General features: G+C 40.8%; 1 protein-coding gene across 1 annotated transcript in view; it reads right to left on the reverse strand.

The window, feature by feature from the left end:
- Positions 1–509: 509 nt before the first annotated feature.
- Positions 510–24,494, reverse strand: part of cacng2b (calcium channel, voltage-dependent, gamma subunit 2b) — a gene marked incomplete at its 3' end in the record, with an annotated part of 65,067 nt that continues 41,082 nt past the window's right edge. The window contains exons 2-4 of the mRNA XM_080518299.1: positions 17,228–17,311; positions 2,536–2,676; positions 510–1,042 (exon numbers count right to left, since the gene is read on the reverse strand). Of these exons, the coding sequence (XP_080374425.1) occupies positions 510–1,042; positions 2,536–2,676; positions 17,228–17,311 (758 nt within the window). The remainder of the gene's footprint in view (positions 1,043–2,535; positions 2,677–17,227; positions 17,312–24,494) is intronic.

Below are 24,494 nucleotides of genomic sequence, written 5' to 3' on the forward strand. Positions count from 1 at the left end.
ACTGAGGAAGAGTAAAAAATATAAGGTTCGCCTTGAAACGGGCAGTCTGACCCATAACCCCCACTCCACGGATCCACAGCCCCTAGAGTACCACCACCACTGTCCCACCCATCATCCTGAAAGACCACCCCCCCCCCCCCACACCCCCCACCCCTCTCCTGACTCCTCTTTCCCCATCCTCTCCCCATGACTCTTTACAAACATGTTCAAAACTTGTTAAACAATGGTTCATGGGAAAATCATGCATGTTTCTTTTTTTTTTTTTTATGCATTTTTATGCTGTTTCCTTTTTTTTTCTAAAACAGAAACTGTGATTATCTGAGGTGCTGTGGCGCCCTCAGAAACACCCCTCTCCGTTGCATACCCTTTATTTCTCAAGCCCCCCGCCCCATTAAGCCCTCTCTTCGTCCTCTTACTTCCTTCTATCGTGATGATCTGTCTTTTTGCTGCCTCCCCCCCACCAAAATCTCTCAGATTTTTGTTAGTGTCTGTGGTCTTGTCTGTCATTTTCATACAGGTGTGGTGCGCCGGTTAGCGGTGTTGCTATGGCCGCCTGAGTCTTTGAGGTCCTTCTGGATGCAGTTGTGGACCTGGAGGAAGTTGTGGTCCCTCTCGGTGGAGTTATAGGTGGCTGTGGGAGTGCCTGTTTGGCCCTTGGGCAGCGTATACATGGAGAGCTCAGTGGAAGGCAGCGTCCCAAAGCCCTTCAGGCCCACCGGGGATGCCTCGCGAGAGTGCGAGGGGTCCGTGGAGCGGGACGAAGAGCGTGAGCGGCGTCGATAGCGGTAACGGTAGCTTGGGATGCGAGTGATGGCCGCACCTTGGAGGTAGTCGGCAGCTCGCGCCCCCACGCGTAGCTCTCGATGGCGGTCGATGAACATGTGCACGGCCAGCACTCCCACCATTTCAGCCATGATGAAGGAAAGGGCACCAAAGTAGAAGGACCAGCCGTAGGAGTAGCTGTTCTTCTTGGAGTCACTCTTGGAAGGGTCCCCAGCGTTGGCTGATATGTACACAATGATTCCTATGATGTTGCTTAGGCCTGGGAAGAAGAAATAAAAGAAGTTCGCTCAACATTCAAATAACTAAAAACCCAGAGCTTTGCAAGTTCATAGTGTTTATTTGACAAACTTTGTCTCTTGTTTAGATTCTTATAACAGCAGATATAGTGTCAGGTGTCATTAATCACAATAATAGCAGATTGTACTCTTCAAATGATTTATGGCCTGTCAGAACTGCAGATAATATCACAAACTGCCTTCTGGAACACTTTTGTTCAAGTTGTTTAATACCTGTATCTCTGAAAAATGATGAGGCCTTCACACCAGAGGTGTTGAACAATGCGCTTCTAATTTCAAGGAGGTTTTTTTTCTTACTATTTTCAGACTTAACATTTTTGGACCAATGAGACCCATGTGAAAATGTTGAAATGCTGTGTAATATGACCCCTTGAATTTTTTTTTAAATTATTCTTAGCATATGATAACACTCTCATATGTGAGACACTGACATGGATAGACTGCCAGGCAAATATGAAAAGAAAGGTGAAAAGAAACAGTGTATGAAGACGGAGGGGGACTATAAAAGGCAGACCAAGGTGTTGGGACTGTGAAGGCCTGATTGAGATGGATCAGAGCAAAAGAGTATCAGGGACAACTTATTTTTAGAGTGTAATCCCAGTGGCCTCCCCTTAGCCTAGCAACAGGGCGAGAGAGGCAGACAGCGATAAAGAGAGCGAGCGAGGAACCAGAGAACGCAGCTCTCACTTCTTAGTAGTTGGAGGGGAACTAGTTATGTAGCACAGCACAGTAGGTCATGGCCTAGAACCACAGTACACACATTCACACACATAAATACTCAAACTGTTTTGGTTAAATAAAAAAGACAACGTGCAATATTTTTCTTAACCCAAATTGATCCTCAGGCAAAACACAACTGGTCATCATTAACCGCCTTTGTTAAGCACCAATTAAGAATTGACAATGTTCAAACAACTAATAATTGTTGCATTTAAACATTTGCATTTCATTGCAGTTCAAAAGCACATTTTGGTTTGTTTCCGCCATTTCATGCAGTGATTCCATATATTTTAGATTCAAATTTGCATGGGTGTGTGTTTTCATTACAAAAACCCCCCAACACATGTAAAGGTTTTCAAAACATTATCGTGTCAACGGAACAAAAATGCAAAAACAATGTCTTTTTACTTGTTGTGTAAATGGAAATTAACTTCTTGTCATCTCTGATTAATAGTGTTTTATCCTGTGTATGTATATCATATCATGTCTTTTACCCCAGAAAATAATGGAGGATTTTCCTCATTCGTTATAAAAGATATGGGGCAAATTTCCACCCAATCATGATTCATCATTTACAACCTTTAATAACCCAATACCACAACAAGGTACATTTTCCCCTGGTCAGTCGATTTTTATACTATTTTGCTGACTTCATCAAGAACTCTACAGTCACAGCAATTAACATAGTTAGATTAAAAGCTCTCTGACGGTCTCGGTCAAAATGTTGTGTTCGTACCAGCGGAGACGAAGAGGATACCGGCGCTGAGGATGATGTTGTGGCGTGACTTGTAGAACTCGCTGGCAGCGATGCACAGCCCCCCCATGAAGAGCAGGATCACACTCAGGATGGGGAAGATACTGGACGCTCGTACCGCGCCTGGACACAAAGGCAACAGGGGAAAGAAAACAAAATCAAATTTGAACTACAATTTGTAGAAAGAGATGATTGAACAAGTAATAGCCGGCATGGAGGATATTTAAACGTAATTGGAAACACCTCGAAAACATATATTTTCCAGAACATATGACACCCAAAATGCACCTTTGACTAGTGGTAATATTATTATTAAAGTAGTATAGCAATGTCATTTCTCAGATAGTTGCATTTGTTTTGAAATGACTTTACTAATGAAACGTTCTGCATGTTCAATGTTTGACCAGGAACGCATGTTTCTATAATTTTGAGCAGGTTTGTGTTTTGAATACTCCAGCTGTACTTCGCAACTTTTCCGAAGACAGCGTGCGTGAAGAGTTCTTTTTGAGCTGGCCTTCCTTGGGTGGTGCTGGAGAGCTTGAGGGCTCATCAGCAGGGAACATTTCTGAGTTTTAGGCTTAAAATTGATTCAGAAAAGAAATATGTGGCCGGTAAACCTACTAATGAGTTCATTAGAACACTTTTTTTTAACTGAGGTCAATCTACATGTGTAATATATTGCTGTGATACACAATAAGTTAGTTCAAATTGGAAAGATCGAAAATTATTTTGTGCAAACTACTCAAATCTCACATAACAGTTTCAGAGCAAATGTAAAAAATACCAGAAATTTGCAATTTAGAGCATGTTACTAGCACAAAAGTAGTGCTTTGTATAACCAATTGATCCGAACAATTTAAAAATGACCGTATCTGGAGGGGGATACTGTTTGATTCATTTTTAAATACTTGCTCTCATCCTGGCACAGTTTGAAACACTGTCTCAACAGAAATACTTTTTCTTCCTGCTGCTTTCCTTCCTCTTCTGTCTGCAGATGATCTCAACCTATGGGCAGCATCTGTGTCCGTCCATCTGACCCCTCTCCATCGCCCTATCACTCCATCTCTCTCTGTCCGTTCTCCTCCTCTCCCTGCATCAGTCTGTCCATCAGCTATCTGTCTGTTTGCCCTCTGCCTGGCAGATTTGCTGATTGGCCTCAGGGTTGTCACGGCACCGCCGTGGTCGTCAAGCTTCGGAGGCAACCAATGTCACATTCCTGAGCCGTTGGTAGTTTTTTCAGCAGATGGGCTTTTATTTGTTGCATAATTTGGATTTCCTTGTAGATAATGGCAGCTTACCCAATGATGGATTTCCAAATGCGTACACTTAGTAATGTTAATCACATCTTAAATCAGATGAACGAGAATAAGTAAAACAGAATCCAAGGAAAATAAACAAATGATCTACTTTTCCGTTTGTTTTCTTGGCTTCTTTTCAACTTTCCTCTTCTTCCATCTACAGGTGCAATTCCCATCGTTCAACATAAGGATTTGAATTTTACCAAGCCAATACAAAAGTGACATTGTCTTACAACCAGTCCTGTAGAGATTTAGGGCATAACTGAATTTGCTCTGGCAAGGACTCAACATCCACATAGATCTCCACATCCAAAACTACAACCTCACTAGGAAACATAATGGCTGCAAAAAACCATAAAAGTATGTTTACAAATGTTAGCAACATAGCATGAAGTAACTAATGTTTTCTATCTTCAATCAACCCATCTTATATACCATCCATCCATCTTATATACCACTGTAGCTAATTCAAGGTCACGAGGCGCTGATGCAGATCCAAGTTAACTGGGTGAAGGCAGGGTCCAGCCTGGCGAGGTAGCCACTCCATCACAGGGTAAATACAGAGGCAGACAGCCACACCTACAGGAGATTTACAGTTATCAATAAACCTTAAACACCTTTCTGGACTGTGGGAGGACACTGTAGTACTCAGAGAAAACCCACACATGTGCAAGGAGAAGGCACAAATTACACAAAGATAGACCAGGCACGGACTCGAAAAGACAGTTTTCTCACTACGGCGTGAGAGTTTTGACCACTGAACTAGTCTGTGGCCCGACGCAAAGGATAACCAAGCAAACAGAACCAACCAAGGAAGGAGTCGTTACCACCCAATAATCTCTAAAAATAAGAACAGACAGTTCCGCATGTCAGATGCTGTGTGTGACTTTCACAAGGACGAATCTAGATGGTAATTCAGTTAATAGCCATTCAATTGCAATATAGTTATCTCACATGATCTTACAATATGAGCAAGCAGAATCCACACGTGAGAAAAAAAAACTGTATCTCCATCAGTTAAAAAAGTAATGCTGACTGTCATAAAATGATGTGAGGATATCGAACTCGCTTTATTTTGATGCAGAGGATTGCCTACCTGTAGGTCTGTCTATTTCTAACCCTGTCCATCCTTTTGAGTTTGCACCGTGATCATGAGAGTCTCAGACCTAGACCATAGAACTTAGTGCATTCGTATGGAATCTCTAATTTGTACTGACATCCCTTTTTTTTTTGGGAAAAACAGAGTTCAAGACAACTTCAGAGGTCCAGTGAAGTCTAGGTTGTTTTAATGGAAAAAAGAACTCATACAATATTGTAGGTTGTTATAGTGCTAATCAGTGACTGATCAGAATCAACAGCTCATTCAATCAGGCCAAATCTTTTAAATTCAGTTCAAATTTGTCCTGAGTTAGTAATGCATAACGATTTCAATAACATTTCATATACAACACAAACACTGTTCAATCCAGATTCAATCCCATGCTTAAAAACAAATAAAAGATGAATAAAGCCCTGTTTAAGTTTTCAAACAAAAATGGAAAGTTTATTGTTCTCTGCAATTGTGTGTGTTGTTTTATTATAAAGACAACCAACAGCGCCAACTTGTGGCGTGGCATGGTTTTCAGTGTTTCTCCCATTTCTGTTTAAACTGAGATTTTTTTTTTTTCAAAACGCTACTGTGTAAACGCAAACTTTTCTGAAACAAAAACACAAATGACGATGCATATTGACTTGAAATGCTGCTGTGTAAATATAATTCAATAGAAATACTTTATTAACTCCACAGGGAAAAAAAGGTGGTGAAATGGATAGAAATCAACTATTGTCCTTAATGTGGTTTAAAATGTCCGTTGCTCTCTTTTCTTTTTAATCTCTCTTCTTTGCTTTGTGTATCTCTTTCTTTTTCCATCTTTCCAATATAGCCGTACTGTGTTGGTTTCATTCACTGAAGCAGATCAAATATTAAGGTGACCTCAGAGTTGGCTCTGCACCAAGACCCCCCCGCCCCCCTCTCATCCTCCTCCTGCTCCTCTCCTCCTTCCTCCTATTTCTTTTAACCCCATCTCCTCTCCTTCATTGACAGGTGCCGTCAGGGCAAATTGTCTTCAAGGTGGATTGCACCCGCTGCATGAAGCGCATACTGTACGCACACAGAGGCACACATGTTTTTCAGAGTAAGCAAAAAAATGCCTTCAGTCATGAACATGCACACCTGTACTACACTTGCTTTATCAGTCACTTAGAGTGAACACCCTGCTGGCTGATATCCTGCACAGAGCACAAACTACCATGGGCCGTTTATATTATTTGACAGCAAGGATGTATTTGCAATCAAAATTTTATTGACTGCTTATTGTTATCGATCACGTTCAGTACGGCTGCTGCTCTTACACCTGTCAGGCTTTGCATGGCGACATTTGACACGTAAAGTTTACAGTGGCAGCGACGAACATTGTCCATTTTAACACAACGCTTTCTTGATGTCAGAGAGAAGGAAGAACTGTCCAAGGTTCAAATTGCGACCCAGTACCTAATTGTGCCTGATGGACTGACAGCTGTCGCTGCCGATACATTTAATAGGCATGGCTACATAGCTTCATTGGTTTAAAACGGGTTCTTTTACTGAAATTTGTGGGCTTTATATGTACTTGATATCATTTAAAACAGTAGATAGGTGTTATAGCACAATGTTATTGCTGAGTGGTCTATATTCCACGCCTAAAATCCAGTGGTGCAAAGAGCTTCTGAAGAACACTTCTTCCAACAACTGTTTGGTAAAAGTGTTCATTTAGATAGACAGTAAAAAAAAAAAAAAAAAAAATAGAACAGAAATTTAACCAAAAGTCAGAAATGCACTGTGACCGATCCAAGATACAGATGTGAGTTGAAAAGAGACAAGTCAAAGCAAAGATGTGCAATCTCAACAAAAAGAGACACGGATTCGGGGCGAAACATTAAAAGCAACTGTGGGAGAAAGCTGATTTTCAGAAAAAGCCAGAATAGAGGGGTAAGTAGGGAAATCAATAGAAAAACAGATGCGGGAAGAAAAGAAACGAGAGCAGAAGAGAAAAAACGTGGAGTAGACAAGACGAGAAGCGTGAAGGCTGCAGGCCTTCATTTCTCTGTGAAGCTACTTTGCCTCCAGCGATTCCTCTCTCTCTCTCGCTCTCTCTCTCTCTCTCGCTCTCTCTCTCTCTCTCTCTCTCTCTCTCTCTCTCTCTGCACTTGTGCTTTAAGCAGAAGGTAGGGAGTTTAAAAAGAAGAATTTTTAAATGCACTGGCCTCCAGGCGCACCCTGCTACCAAGCACATCATGATGCGGGGAGAGAGAGAGAGAGAGAGAGAGAGAGAGAGAGAGAGAGAGCGAGAGAGAGAGAGAGACCAGCTGACAATAAAAGAGTTTCTGTTGAAGCAACGTTGAGGAGACATCTACAGTAGTGTCTTTGCAGTTCCTTTGCTCAGCATGCTGGAGGCTGCTGTAGGGACTGAAAACAAAGTCTCACCAGGTGTTGATTGATCTCTGCAAACCTGAGGCCACCCTGCTCACCAAGTCAGATTATTTACATATATCTGCTATAACTACAGGACAGTGTTTTGGAAGAAATAAATCCACGAGCTCATTTTGATTTCCCCTGCCCAACAAATTCCCAATTTCTTGAAATATGAATAAACAGAAATCAAGAAACACCTTTTTAGGATTAAATAAATAAATAAATCAAATCATGCAACTGTGCAACTGCTGGAGAAGCCTTCAGACTTGTAGGCTAAAATGAACAAGCAGATAGTAACTATACGCCTTCATAAATTCGACTGAATCCAACACAACACATAACACCCAAATTAAGACGAATAAGAAACCATTTACATGACAACATTTTCAAGTGAAAATGCAAAACTTTTGATGTGTTGTAGGTATCAGCTTACATGATATTGGTGCTCAGAGCTACTAAAATGCAATAATTTTTTTTTGAAACAGCTCCCAAGGTGGAACTTCTTGAAATGCTGTGTCTCCATGGAAACAGAGAAAAATGCAGTTTTTCTGAACGGCTGCTACTGTACCTGCATAAGTAGACAATGGTGGAAAATAAAAACAATGGCGACCTCCAGAGTCATGACTCCCAGTCCTTATTGTCCTGGGACTTGGTAGTTTTATAGTGGAGAGTCTCCCGTAGTCCATACAAATGTTCGTGTACTCGCCATAGTGAATTTTTATATTGTATTGTTCTCTGCATGTGTGTATAGTTACATTACAAAGCAACCAACAGCACCAACTTGTGGTGTCTCATGCTGACTACATCGTTTTCAGTGTTTCTGCCATCATTTTCATAATGTTGCTGTGTAAATGCAAAACTTTTCAGTCACAAAAAAGCAAACACGATGCATTTTCAAGAGTTCAGCATGATCCTGGCAGAAGAACCTACAGGATGGAAGAAGTGCCCCAACGGTGTTTGCCCATTTTTTTTTTAAGAGGAGCTATGGTAGAAGAAACCTTGACTTCGCATATTTGCTTCGAGGAATCTACAGATCTATTTGATTGGTTTTGCATGTTACAATAATGTACCATAAGAAAAAAATACTTGGAATGTAAATGATGGACATTCAAAGATTCAAAAACTTTTGCTGATGATCCACCACAGCGGTAATGCACTAAACATAATCGTTAGACCGGAAAAATAAACAAACTTTTATAGAGCAACTCTGAAGCTGTGTTTGCGTCAGCAGTGGATATTAACAGCACTTCATACTTGTTCCTTGTGTTACCAAGGTAATGCAAACACCGTGGGGATTCGATAGAGCTACCATCGGTCAAAGCAACGACAGTTTCAGTTAGCGTGATTCTAATGCACAATACAAAAACAGCAACTGCAGCTGGCCTCACAATTTATTAATCACAGGAAAAGCCTTAATTTAACGTATGACTAAAATAATGAATGCATGCTATACAAGATAAATTCACGAAAAAACAGTCATCAGACATGAATAAAGTATTCAGCTGAAAGGCGTTCTGATGATGAGGTTTGTTATTACACAGGCTTCCAGCAGTTTTGCTGTTGACTTTAAGATTTTAAATGACAAGTAGCATCACAAAACTGGTCTTTCAAAGCAATAACCAGAAGCGCAGTTATCAGTGCTTTGGTGATGAGCACATTTACTTCCAAACACAACGTGAGCTTGATATTGCACTGAGATTCGAAAGCAATTTGTGAAAGCTACCAGCGAGGGGATCAACATTTGATTATCCACATTCATCAATCTATCCATTATCCATACCCACTGATCCTGAAGGCTTTGTGTTATGATTGTACGTTGAGAAATGATTGTCAAAGGAGGCGTAGAGAGACTCGTGATGACAGTGTTGCTAATGATTCTCCTACAATATACATCCGCAGTTAATGATCGATAAGGCTAATTATCAGCCGCTTGCTTCTCTGATTATTTTTCTTATAAAAACTGCAAATTAAGGCAGTTGAGCCGCATGAGGCCTGATTTACAATAAGGTCTAAGAATACCCATTCTCGTGCAGATATATGTTTTTAGTTTTCATGTGGTTTTCACAACGAATAATACCATAAGTAACATTATGCAGAAATATTTAAATGAACTATTTTGCATGCATTATTCACGTGACAAACTGACCTGCATGAAACTATTGTTTGGGTAACGTGATTGAAGTGATTGAAGGTGAGCAACCACAACATGTACTGACATGTGATCCAATGGATGGAGGTGGACGTGTTGGTGGAGGAAGTTATCGAGAAAAACACAATGTTCAACAAGAATCTGCATGAAACAGAAGAAATTAAGAAAGGATTGTAAGAGTGATACAATATTGCACAGAAAGTCTTCAAATAAAAGATGTGGAAGTCATCAAATATATCAGAGCTTTACTGCAATATTAAAGATTATTGTTTCTCCAAGTCAAAGCTGTTGTAAGCAGAACAGACTGACAAAAGATGGACAGACATAGAGGGCCAGGGAAGGAAATTCCTCACAGCACAATAACAACAGCATCTCTGCTGAAAGCTGAGCAGGTTTGCGCTCCCTTTTCAGACAAGCACAATAAAATATTAATGCAAACATTTTGAGGTGTTGTAAATGAAATTGCTTGTTATACATTCATTATTAACTGTTCCTATTATTTTTGTGTTATCCAGGAAACATTCACGAAGGAACAAGTGCTATTATAATTATCATTTGTACACGATATGAGCCTGATCAGCTTAGTGCATGCTTGCAAACATGCAGACTAATAGTAGATCAGAACGTATGTGAGAAAATGTGTCAGATCCGTACAGTGAGTCAACATGTACCGACACACACGTTCCTCACCACCTTGCCGCCATTTATTTTCATATTCTTTCTCGGCATTAAGCTGTAGTCTTGCCTCGGTTTGTTGCTTGGTGGGTTCTGCTGCAGTGGTGTGTGTTTATACGTACGTGTCTCCGGCTGACTTATGGTTTCATTAGCTGCGGCAGAGGAGAGCCTTGTAATTGTGGCTGAATTATAGAGAGGCGGGGGTGGACACCACCATGGGAGCTCCCTGGGTTCACACACACACACACGCGCGCGCACACACACACACACACACCAGCTCAACAAGCTACAAAGTGAACACACTCGTCGATCAGCCTACCACCTACTCATTCGCTCACTCTCCAAAGTGGGGTGTTTCCCATACACACTGCACAGGAACAATCTGCTCACTCGCTCTGTCTCCCACACACTCATACACACATACACACACACGCTGATCTAACTTCTTGCGCACACATACACACACACTTCGCCCACATGGGAGAGCCCAGCAGCAAAGAACATGTGGTAGTGGGAACTCAGCAAAACTGCTACAGGGGAATAACTAGGTGCTCTTCTCTTCTGTGCATGTGTGTGTGTGGTGTGTGTGTGCGTGTGTGTGTGTGTGTGTGTGGGTGTGTGTGTGTGTGTCCGTGTTCGTGTGAGGCTCACCGGTGGAATCGCTTTTAGAAAACAAACTTGTTTTCTTTCAAAAGGAAGAAAAGAGGAAAGCGAACACACCAGCAGATGTGTTTGCACGTGCCTGCCTGAGTGTGGGTGTATGTTCCTTTTAATATAGTACACACACACGCACACACACACACACACACACACACACACACACACACACACACACACACACACACACACACACACACACACACACACACACACACACACACACACACACACACACATTGGGGGAGCCTGTGCAGCCTGCCAGTCATTATCATACCGTATTACTCATGTAAATCGTGATATGCCTCCCTGTCACAACTCGCCGGCTGTAAATAGCAGCGGTGACATCAACGAGCGCAGTGATGTCCTCACTGCATGACGTCACGTGTCTCCTAGCATCCCGATCCACAGTATTAGCATTATGTACGTGCATCCAGCTTTCTAATTATAGCAACCGCAGGATTGTGCACAGCTTCCACCTCAAATAGGACTCTGTGTGTGTGTGCTGTATTTCCATCTGTGTAGGAGCTGGCTTTTAGAATTTATCAGGACAAAGGACAATTGTGAAGCGTGTTGTGTATAAACGTGGATAGAAGAATTTTACAAGCACCGTTTATTTATTCAATTTTTGTCTAGTTTTTATATTAGCTCTTGATTGATATAATGATTGCCTTATTTTCTCAATAATTCTCAATCATTAATCTTGGGTTTGCACACAATATCTATAAAAATGTACAAACAATTACAAATGGTGGAATAGTACCTTAGTGCATATGATCAATAATTTGTAAAATGTAACTCTGTAATTGGTTAATGGTCAAAAACTGACTTATGTAATAAAATTGTATTTAATTAATGATTAGTAATTGCTTCTAGCTCACAATGGATGGGGTTCTTGAACTCCAGGCGTGCGTCTGTGTGTGTGTGTGTGTGTGTGTGTGTGTGTGTGTGTGTGTGTGTGTGTGTGTGTGTGTGTGTGTCTTGCTCAAGCCAGTTCAGGCCAGTGCTGAGCTATTGGCCATATCTAATCCCATTCATTGGCTTGATGCATGACACAGAGCTCATACACACTTCACACACTCACACATACACACATTGTGTGTCACACACTTCACACATTTACCCCTTCATCTTCCAACTCTGCAAACACAGAGGCAAATATACTTCTGCTTGAAATATTTCCTCACATTATCATAAATCACGGAATTCAAATTAACTCTTTCAAAACAGTTTTAAGTCATGATTTTCCACCCTCTGTGAGATACACTTGAATAAATCCCGATGACACCTTAATCTATTCCACAACAAGCATTTTCAGGCCAGATGTAGCTCTTGTGCAAGATTAACAGGCAATGTGATAAATATTATTGAACATCCAACTATACATCAGACACTGTCAGTCAGAGGTCGTTGTCCCAACCTTGGATATTCTCTGTTTTCTGTAGAGCTGCTGGGAATTATTAATGCTGCACCCAATCTAGAATAGACTTAAAACAAACCATCATTAGTGGTGGATTAATTATCTGTCAAAACAGATGCAAAACAGTACTCATAATCAGAAACTATTACAATGACAGGTCTGTTCTTGTCGCACCAGTAAGGTAAATGGTGTACAATACAATCTCTTCTCTATATTATGCTATAGTAGATTTGGGTGGTCAAACCCCCCCCCCCCCCCCCCTCACTCTCTCTTTCTGATAGTACAACTGCTGCAGGACGAAGGCTGACTGCTCGCTCTTACATAACCACATGTACAAATTCGCCCAGCAAGAGGAGGGTTAGGGGAATGGGGGAGGCGGAGGAGACAGCTCAGAGAGCAAGCGGCTGAGGGAGAGAGATCGAAAAGGCCCTCGGGGAGAGAGAGAGAGCCAGAGAAACAGAGAGAGAATAGAAGAGAAAAGAGTGTGTAAAGCATCCAAAGTGAATGATGACTTCCATGCTCTATTTAATATAGGTCTACTACTGTTTGACTCAGTGCAAGTGGTCCAAATGGTAGCAGAGTCTATGAAATGTGACATTTCTGTCAATGTCCTCAAGAAATGAGTTATGGAGTCGTATTCATTTGAGGAAATGGAATTTCTTACCTAAATAAAAAGCCTGGTGTGCTACTTTACTCTCAGGCTAATAATGCAAAACAGATGTAACTGCTGCACTGCATCCAAAACATGTTATCAAGTACACTTCACCTTCCACAATTGTTTGCCTTCTTTGGCCTAATTTGATATGATTTTTACCAAGTTTTGTGATGTTTGTCTCATTTAAGCTACCATTAATATGCAGAGAATAAACAGACTTTGGCCCCGCTTACATAAAACGTGAAACATTCTTTGCATTTTGGGGACCATTTCCATGACAATGGTGCTCGGAGTCACTGGAAATGCTACATTCTGAAAACGCTCTGATCCCGTCTCTGTGGAAATGGGGTCAAATGCAACTTTGAACTTTTTTGACATGCTACGACTGTGCATGCACAACAATGGCAACTTCTAGAGTGTCATGACTCCCACTCTAAATTCTCCTGGGACTTGGTCATTTTATAAGTGAGAATCACCTGGAATAGCAATTTAACTTTGTTGTCCATCCATACGAATGTCTGTCTACTCTCCATTGTTAATGCTCATTGCATATTTTTGTCTGGAAACTTCTGTGTAGTTTCTTTTCTCAAAAGCGCCAAGTTGCGGCCTGCATGCAAACTACATTGTTTTCTGCGTTTCTGCTGTTTCTGTGTAAACAGACATTTTTCTCAAAACATTACTGTCCAAATGCAAAACCTTTCTGAAAAGAAAATACAAAAAAGTAGCCAGTTGATCATTGTCATGTAAACAGGGGTTTAATGTGCTCAACCTGACTGGGAGATTTTTCAGTGACCTTGAAAACATTTTAAACTAGTAATGACACAAAATATCTTATTTTAATCACAAGAATGTATATGTAAAGTAGATGAAAGCCTCGTGAATGCAACTGGCAATCTCTTTCCATCCCATAAACTCCCACATCTGACACTATAAAGAGAGTCACTGAAATTCAAGATGATATACAGAGACTGGAAACCTTTGAAGTCACAACATTTCCTCTAGTTTTTGTAGACTAATTGCTCTCCCGTTTAATAGAAACTGTTTAACAAGGCTCCTTCCCACTTAAGCTGTCCCAGAGACCACTGGTGCAGCACTGAGGCTCAACAATGGGAAGCTTCCAGGTGGGTAAATGAGTGCATAGCGGTGTAATTAAGAAAGAAAACCTTGCTTTGATAAGCAAACGTTGCATCACTTCCATCTGTCAGAACGTGTCATCATCCACATTTTACATTGTTATTGCGGTAATTCAACTGACACTGTTACTCAGAGTGACTCGCAGAGAGTACAGAGGTAGAATAGGCTTTGATTACCGTATCATTGGAGATTTCAGAAAACCAAAAGAGAGGGGTGAAGGAGTCACTGCATTTTAATAATGAAATCCTTTCGTTTTTTTCAGGTTTGCTCAGAAAACGGAGCAGAAGGACAATCGGAACACGATGGTCATGGTCACATGCAATTATAGAGCTGACATAGAAACATTGTTTTGAGACATTGCTGAAGATCACTGTTTCCCGTCCTTATTCAAAAACTTCCTCTGTTGTCTAAACACCTCATTAAAAATCTGGCCCAGTAGCAGTACACATGTGTAAAAGAGAAGCAAATGAGGAGCAAAATAACTGATATATATTCCAGACAACCTAAACCTTTCTCTATTTCTACTTTGTACTTAATCAAACGTTTTGTGTGATATAAACCTGCTGTGGTTTCTTACTTGCATTAACACTGGTACTGGAGATTTGTGTTTTAAATCATCATAATTCTTACTGAATATGTGTATATATGGATATATGAATTAATCTATTGCTGAGAACAATTAGCAACAAATTGTTACATGAAGCCATTTATATGAGACCAGTTAGTCTTTCTGATAAGTGGCTAACTCAAACCTGGGAGTGTAAATACAACAAAACAAAGCTGATTAAGTTGTAATGTATGTTTTTAGTGCATTCAATTTCAGTTGAATTCAATTGAACTTTATTTGTATAGCCCTAAACACAACACAGTCAATGATATTGATAAAGTGTTCCTTTATTACTTCAAAACAACTGTTGTGCAAGGTGCTTAGTATTTTGGGGTTCAGTGTCTTGCTCAAGGACATTTCAATATGTGTGCAGGGATAGATGGAGGATCATACTTGCAACCTTGCGATTAAGAAATGACCACACTATCAACTAAGCCACAGTCTGCCTTTGGATCCTAATACAAAATATTGAGGAACGTATATATGTAATGAACACTAGGGTGATCATGACAAAAAAAAAGATCATTAATATATATAAAATGCTGAAATGTACAAAGACATTTTTAATTATTGAGTTTTCTAAAAAAGATATTTGTTTACACTGAAACTATGGTGTGAAACCTGATCCAGATTTGAATCGTCATTGTACACAAATGGGGCAGACATACACGGAAATTTTAAGGTGCGTTCAGCTAGAATTGTGTCAGAAAACATCACATTTTGTTGAATGTAAGCCAACTTGTTCACATTAACTGATAGCACCTTATGTCTCTTCCTAATGGGCAGTCAAACGTATCAGTTCTACCTCAATGCATTGGTGGGACTGTTTTTTTTTTTTTTTTTAATGGGAGTAATTCCATCATCGCTCTCCCCCCAAATGGCAGAAAAACACTGAGAAAGTCTGACAAACATCTGGAGACTCCTGCAGTCGCCACATGAGAACGCTCTCAAAAGAGTTCATAGTCTGTCTCTACTCTATACTTGTTTCAAACTTTCACAAACTTTCCAAACAAACACTTGGGAGCAGACGTGACATCAACTTCAGCCTCTCTGGCCCGGCCCCCCATCGTCTCCTGCTCCACCCCACAGGCTCCATCCACCAGCTGTCAGACAGGCGCCAAGGCCTCAGTGGAGATGGACAGACAGATGGATGGAAAGCAAGAGGAGGGAGGAGACAAGGATTGGATGGATGGAAGGAAGGAAGGAAGGAGGAGAGGGAGAGGTGTGACCCACTTAGGAGAGCCTGGAGTATTTATAGAAGAAAGTGCCCTAATTGGCAAGCCGCTGGGAGAGCGACAGCGCTGCACTGGTACCCTACTCCTTGTCCTTCACCTCCCCAACCTTCCCTTAGTTTATCCTCATACCCCTTCTTCATGTCCTCTTTCACCTGCTACAAGAGTTTCTCTCTCTTTCTGCTTGCGATTTCCTCCTATCCAGTTCTGTATTGACCTTCCCCCTTTTTACCCCACTTTTTTTCTGTCCACAGGCATCATCAATGTCACTTTATCTTCTTTACCACACCTCCACTTTACTCTCGTTTCTTCTCACTTCTCAAAAATATTACTTTATCTATTATGACTAGCCAAAGACTCATTCATGTTTTGACATGGGATACGCATAAAGATCTGCACAAATACGCACTCCTGTCCATACTTTTCATTAAGTCCCTGTTTACACAAGAACAACATTTTTGTTGTGCATTGGGGGTCTATTTACAAGACAACAGTGCTTGAATATGGACATCCTGGAAAATTGAATTGGCAGCATTTTCAAAAGGTTGCATTTTCAGTGGTTCTGAACCCCCAAACCACAACAAAAGTTTTCTGTTTTCACTTGTCACTTGTGGGGCCTCGGCCTTGTAACACACGGCATGTTTGCTTGGAAGGTTTTTTTTCCCCAAAAACTGTAATTTTGTAACTGGCCTTTTACTTGGCTTTTACTTCATCACAGATCTTTTGTGCGAGCGCTTCCATGGTGTGTACATAACAAGGAGATCAAGACCCACATTTTAGAGGGTCTGTTCTGCTTTCTGACTAAATCTGGAATGGAACACAGACATGAGACCTCTCCACAGGCTGTAAACAGAACACATACCTGTCACCGAGCAGCAAATTATTGCTTTGATAAATGAAAAAGTTCCTGTTTTGGCTTTTTTAAGATGTGTTTTAGAAACAATTGTGAGCTCTCAGCAAGTAAATTTATGACCTCAAAAATCACTTGAGGGCATTCAGCTCAGCTTACAGCCTTGTGAAAAATAGGTCCGTGATTTCAAAACTGGTGACTTTGAGGATGCAGAAATTCACCAAAATCAAAGAAAACCATAGTTAGACACTTTTTTAGTGACTAAAGCAGACCTGTGAACATGTCCAATGATTTCAATTGAATTGATTGATTGCAAGTACATGGCACAAGCACAAATGATGATGTAGATTTTAGATAAGGTCATTTGAGTGTGTGTGTGTGTGGGGGGGGGGGTTGTTAAAGATATGCATAAGGAATGTATTTTGCCAATAGAAGCCACATCTGAAATATGAAATAAACCAACTAATTTAATAAGTTGATGAACATCCAAAAATGGAGAAGACTCACGTAGGAAGTACTCGGATGCGTCCGCTTCATAGTCAGCATCCTCAGGGAAGTGATCTATCTGCTTACACATGCCTTTAAAGGAACCTGCGTGAGAGACAAAACAAAAAACAGATATTAAATATTATCGCTTACTACATTGTACAGTTCATTAAACACATGTGGTTAAAGTGACTTTGTGTCTGTATCCACTCAAATGTACGCCCCGTCACTTTGATTGCAGTTGATATTTCAGAAGAAGAGGTAAAAGTGAGCATACCGCATAATGGCAGGAGGCGACAAACAAGAGAGAGAAGTGGATGGGAGGAGTTTAATTTAAATGCCTCAAAAGTGCAGGTGGGGAGGAGGAGGAGGAGGAGGAGGAGGAGGAGGTGAGCGAAGAAAGCGAGCAAAATGCAAATGATAGAGAGGAAGAAAGGAGAGCTGATAGTGCCTCTCATTAAGGAGACTTGTGTGTGTGTGTGTGTGTGTGTGTGTGTGTGTGTGTGTGTGTGTGTGTGTGTGTGTGTGTGTGTGTGTGTGTGTGTGTGTGTGTGTGTGTGTTTTCGCTTGGTTCAGCTCCAGTGGTAATTGTATGCCCTCTCAAACACCGCAATTAAACGGGCCCTTGTTAATTGGCGATTGAAGGACGAAAGACTTGTGCCCGGCTTTCAAATGGGCATCGGTTTTACACACACACACACACACACACACACACACACACACACACACACACACACACACACACACACACACACACACACACACACACACACACACACACACACACACACACACACACACACACACACACACAAGAACACACTGACAGTCAGCCTCTGATTCGTCTTTATCCTGCTTCCTTCCCTTCATGCTAAACATTTTGCATTTTACACCAAAGCTCAACACATAAAAGTGAAAAGGGGGGTGGGGGGGTGATGACAGGCCTCAAACAACAGTCTTTTTCATATTTACATATCTTTAATACAACTCAGCAAACGCTCAGACGAACAAAGTGTTTTTCATCAGGTAGACTTTGATAGATACTTTAAAGACGATATTTCACGAGGAAGCGGCACAGAAACCTTTCAGCAGCCCACAAATAAAAAGGAAATAAAAAGGCTTTCATCATTTCATAATTTCAGTGTGAACGGAGTGCCAAACGTCGTGTTGGAAATTCTGTTGAATTCAAGAGCGGAGTGTGTCAACGCGATGGGATTCGTGTGTAACTGGAGGAATGGCCTCCCCGTTCCCGTGTCCTCTTTGTCTGATTTACTCACTGCGCTTGTTTGTTGTGCAAATGTGAGCGGCACTACAAAGCGAGATGTTTTCAAGATGTGCAGCGTGTTCTAGGGAGGGCTGGCACCGATGAAATAAAGTGTTAATGTGTAAAGACCTTTCAGGTGATGTAATTTGCCCTCCAGCACACGTGAAGGAGGTCTTAGCGCCTTCACCTTGTGTAAACAGGAAGCATAAACTTCTGCAGAAACACTAAGAGCACCTGCAAATGAATTACATTTCTTATCAAGATTAATTACATGTTACACCATGGAGTGGTGGTTTGATTCAGTTGTAGTCTTTGTAGCGTTTACACGTTCTTCCTGTGCTTGCTTTGAGTCACTGATATTCTCTCTCAATCCAATGACATGCAGGCTATAGTATGACCATGTGTCCTAACAGGTTTCAGGGTTGAGTAGTGTCAAAAGGCTGGAGACACTGTGACTCTTGATTGGACTGGTGGATGTCAGGATAATATATGTATAATCTTTAAAAAGAGTGGTACCCAAAGTGCAATTTGGCAATAAACCCCACTCTAAACCTCAAACTCTAAACTTCTGTTCTAAAGGTGTCTGAAGTGTTTGGGAAGTTTTGAGAATCTACAGAAGGCTTTTAAATCTGACCACTAAGGCTCCCACTTTGGTTTGTGGGTGAGTGTCTTGTTATATTTCAAATCAAGGACTGCGGAGCATGTTGGCAGCTTTTCTGACACCTAATTCATACTCCATATGCAAACGATATGAGAAAGCTTTGTGTTGCCGTGATCCAGCCTCCACATTGCCTCTGCGTTGATGCTGCACGCACCTCCAACTACATCTATCTACCCATTCTGAGCAGCACAGAACACAAGAAGACCGTTAGCTTGCTACAATCTGCTTCCTTGCATCTAAAGCATGTGGGTTAGCGATCGATCGTTCTACAGCCTTTGCACTATGGCAGCACGTACAACCTTGATGTAGAACTTCCAAAGACGAAGGGACTGCGCAGACGCTACACACTGTCCTATCCATTCTATAGATGCAGTGGTATTCCTGGAGAACAGCCTTCTAAGACAGTTGACATGACTTGGTTGCTCTGAGAGGCTCACTAGCCAATTGAGGCGATGCATAGATATCATAAAACATTTTTTTCTGAAATATCTAATCTTGTACTTACAGCATCTCTACAGCATTCATAAGGATATACTATACTTTCACTCGCCGAGCTTTCCGATAAAGCTGCAGGAAAACTGTGGTGTGGCTTCAAACAGTGAGATTCATCAGTGACTTGAAGCACGACATGGGGCTGTATCTGGAATCCAAATGTTTCTCAAACCCTGTAAAGCAGGATGAAGATTAATTTATTTTCTAAACTACAAACACTTACTACATAAATACAGAGCCTTCTGTCTGCATGCTGCACTTATGACATCAGTATTTGTGTCCAGACTCTTGATGGTAGACAGGTTTCTCTTGCTATTGCTATCAGAGTCATTCCCGTGTTCGTTCTTTTTCTATATTTCACCTTGGTATTTTGCCAACATTTTAAGCAATGCCCTCTGGCGGATTAATTACCAAACGCTTTTTCCAAAGATGCTTGGAAATATAAAGAAAGTGATGCTTCCTATGTCTGAAGGACACATATTGTTGCATTCATTCATACAAAGAGCATAAATGAGCAGTTAGCCAACAAGTCCAGATTGATGACCAGTAAAGAAGAAGAGATTAGGAGTTAGACGTGGTAGAAGGAGGTGCGCTGTAATGTGAGAGCAAATACTCAAAAGATTGGGTGGGGGTAGGAGGGGCAGGTTGAAGGTGAGGAGGAGGTCACTGGGGAGAGGAGATGGAGCAGACTAATGAATTATTAGAGAGGACACATTCCAGGATGTAGAAGAGGAGCAGTTGAAAGTGTTTTTGTTGGTTAGACTGACCCACAGACAGAGGTTGTGTTTCTTTCAACAATTGACCCAATAAATCGAGTCCTTTTGTCACACACTTTATCTGCATTGTGTTCAAATGAGTTTCTGGAAAGCAGCTGTGTCACAAAGGTTTTTGGCCGGGCTTCGAGAACGGTTTCACGTTTCAGATTATCTTTGGTTGACGAAACAATGAACATAGCTGACATTCTACAAACATGTTTGTGCTTTGTGCACTGGAGCTAGCTGCATCGACCTGTGCAAGGTTATGGTGTCTGAAAGATACAGATCTTGGCCCCATTTGCATGACGACATGGTTTCATTGCTTACTAACGACATCATTTTTGTGTTTCTAACCTTTCTGTCAAAATGACTGTTGTTTTCAAAACGTCGTCATGTTCTGAAATTAAAACATAACACAAATATGTGTTTTCACTTAAAAACATTGTTCGTGTAAACGGGGCCTGAGATTTACACAACATAGCTGAAACCCTGACTCAAAATTGAGTTTCACTCTGAATGGATGAAAGTAATATTGGTGAAAATACTTGAGTTGATCACCTGAATGCCCACAGAATGAAAGATCTCTGATTGGATCTTTGTAAATCAGGTCCACACACAAGAAAAAAAAAAAAAAAAAAAACTGCCATTTATTTTTTTTTCATGCTGAGGGCGGATAATTGACGGATGATGTAAATGCTGTGAAGGTTCTCATTTCTGTACATTAGGATCTAAATGTTCAGATTCCACAGAAACAACAGAAGAGACCAAAGTGAAACCTTTTTAGTAAAATAATCCTTTCTAAGACAGGTGCAGTGACACACATTTGAAGCAGGTTCATTCAGTTGTTGCCCTCTTTTTCAGCTGAAACTGGGTCAATGACTCGGCACATCACAGTAAGTATGTCGTCCATGCTACTCCATATCTATGGGGCAAATAAAAACCAACATCAGCCAATTACCTGGATTGCTGAAAGCACCTTTTCAAACCCAGTTCACCTGTCATATATTTTACTCTGGAGACATTAGCATCTGACTATATTATTAAATTTCTGCCAATGTTTGCATGAACAGCTGCAAAGTTTTACATTTGTGCAAGATTATGAACAGATAAAATGAAATACATATATACATGTACCTACAGTATGATAAAATGTTCAAAATGGTGTCTGCTGTTGTTGCTAGGTGATGTACAAAGTACAAGGTACAGCAAAGACACCGTTCCATCAGTGGCATCGTTCATGCAACATGAATGAAAATAGTTTTATTTTTGTATTTGTGTTCAGTTTACAGTTTAGGATTCATGTTGCGAGTGCTGTTGTCTTTACGTTAGCATCCTGAAATATGTTTGAAGCATCAATTCACGCACTCACTCAGCCGCATCCTCTCTCTCTCCTCTCTCCTTTCACACGCTCCCTCACCCACTCCAGCACATGCCCGCCCACGCTGCACCATGAGCACATGTAATCTAGAATTGTATTTTCCCATCCGTTCCATCTCTACCTCTCTTTCGCTCTCATACATACATGTGGCCGGTGCTTTAAGTGGGCCAGTTGGCACCGGTACGCAGTGCCGGCACTTTAATTTTTTACTGTCTAGCGTACTGGGACTTTTTTCTACCGTATGGCGCGTACCGGAACCTTTCATGATGTCTGAACTGTCAGCCCCTATTTTTTCCACACACTTTAAACTCAGCGGCTTAAACAATGGCGCTAATATATGGATTTTTACGGGAAAACGAACTTCGTGCCATACATGGATGATGCATTTAGGTGCAACACATAACTCTGAACTCCGTGGCTGCCCGTCCAGGCTGACCAATCCTCTCCTCACGATCACAATCAGCAAATACGTTATGACCAGAGATGAAACCCTCAGTGTTTATGTATTATGTATTACTGTCTGTAGCCCATATTGACGTGATATTGACAATTACACACTAAAATCACACAATACCTTATATTACTGTACAAGCAGAACATTTCCTAAAAACTCAAATCAACTTGTTTTCAGCAAATGTCCTGCCCTGTCCAGTCCTACATGACCCCAGGTTCCTCCGTCTCAGTTTTCAAGTGGATTCAGTGCAGCAGTTATTTCACAATCACACTATAAAGTCACACCGAATTGAAATATTGCTGCCAAGGCAGAGTTTTAAAAACTCTTTTATTGTTTTCATCAAATTGCACCACATTTTTGTTCTACATGACCCCAGGTTCCTCAGTGTCAATCTTGAAATGGACTCACTGCTTCTTTTTTTTCCTTCATATTACACGCTTAAATTACACCAAATACATGTAATGCTGTACAGGCTGATAAAAAAAAAGAAAATCCCCAGAGGGACAATAAAAATATATATGAACTTATTCAGGATGGTGTGTAGCAACATCCACTCATTTCTCGTTCTCTTTCTCCCTCTTATTCTTTCCTTTTATTTTTTTGGGGGTGGAATTATTAAAAGTCGGCCAATGTTTAAATAATTACTTACAACATGTATTTGTTTTAGTTTTTTTTTAAATCGCACACTACAATAATAAGTCAGCCGGTGGATCCAAAAAGTGTACAAGGTGCCTTTATTTTACACTGACCACCTGCCGTACAAAATGTCTGCACACGCCACAGAATATTATGTTTTTGTCCATATTTAGAAGAGAGACTGATGGCATGTCACAAAGGAGAGTACCGGCACTTATTTTCCCCCCCACTTAAAGCAGTGATTCCCAACCGGGGGTACACGGACCCCTAGGGGTACGCGAGGGTATTGCAGGGGGTACGCAGAAAGATTATAAATTAGCCTACAGTATCCACACACACACAAAAAAAATTTATACTCTATTATATTGTATTATATCATGAATTTTAGTTAGGCCATACGTTTATTTTCCATGAGTAGCAGTTCGTCCACAGTGATTGTAACACTACAATGCACATAATATGAAAAGACTATAAAGTGGCGCGCTTTAAAAAAAAAAAAAAAAAAAAGGTTCACGTTCTTGCTGCGGGCGCGCACGATTCGCGAAGCTAGCTAACTCTAGCTGCATGCCGACTGTAAACATGGATGCATGGCTAGGCAGGAGTAAACGTCCAGCTACCGCTACTGCTACCGCTACTGCTACCATCGCCTCGGACGCAGGCACAGGGGAGCCCAGTGAAAAAAGGAATTATGAAAGACTTATGAAAGACAAGCAAGCGCAAGTGTCTCATTAAAAGGTATGTTTTTACACTCACAATAATTGTTTTATTTAAATGAGCAGTTGGATAGATAGAAAGACAAAGGGTTAAATATAAATACACATTAAGGCGAATAATCACACACGAGAGAGGGGGTACTTTTCACATGGAAACCAGCTCAAGGGGTACACTGGTCAAAAAAGGTTGGGAACCACTGACTTAAAGCACTGCATGTGGCTCTACCTTGAATACTACACTCCCGTTTGAACTGAGCAAGCTCAGCCGCTCTATCCCGCATCCCGCTTCCATTATTCCCAAGGGGTAGAGAAACGTGCATTTTTTACTTTGAAGCATGATATTCTGTACCATTCAGTGTCGGGTTTACTGGATACGTCCACACCTCTGACGACAATGCAGTGTAGTACTACACAATCACAACTGTTATAATTTAATTAACCTTTTTTGTATTGGGGCCAAAAGTATTTCAGAAAAATTTATAGGCATCGTTAAAGTAAATTTTTATGACCAAACATCTGAACTGGATTGCGTGAGCCTGTGATATGCCCAATAAAGTGCTCCTGTATATTAGTAAGACAAAACTGTGTAAGCAAAAAATGTGTTTAATGCATGCCCTTCACACACTGTGGTGATACACTGTTAAAACACTGTGTGGTTTCTGGTGAAACAGGAAGCTGGGAGCTGTGGTGTCAGTGAAATTAGTTTTTTTTTTTGTTTTTTTTAGAATTATTCAGATAAGCAGGTTTTTTTTTTTTTAATGAGTTGGGGTTTTTTTTCTTTCATAAAGAGTGGAAAGTAAAAACATTATTCTTGCATATATATATATATATATATATATATATAGTCTTTGGCAATGTTGATTGATCAACAACAAAATGCATGGAAGCAATAAGTTAGTCTATTTGTATGCAGTTTTTCACGCTTAATGCAGGAA

Source organism: Blennius ocellaris (genome assembly GCF_963422515.1).
Source record: "Blennius ocellaris genome assembly, chromosome: 3".
Taxonomy (NCBI): Eukaryota; Metazoa; Chordata; class Actinopteri; order Blenniiformes; family Blenniidae; genus Blennius; species Blennius ocellaris.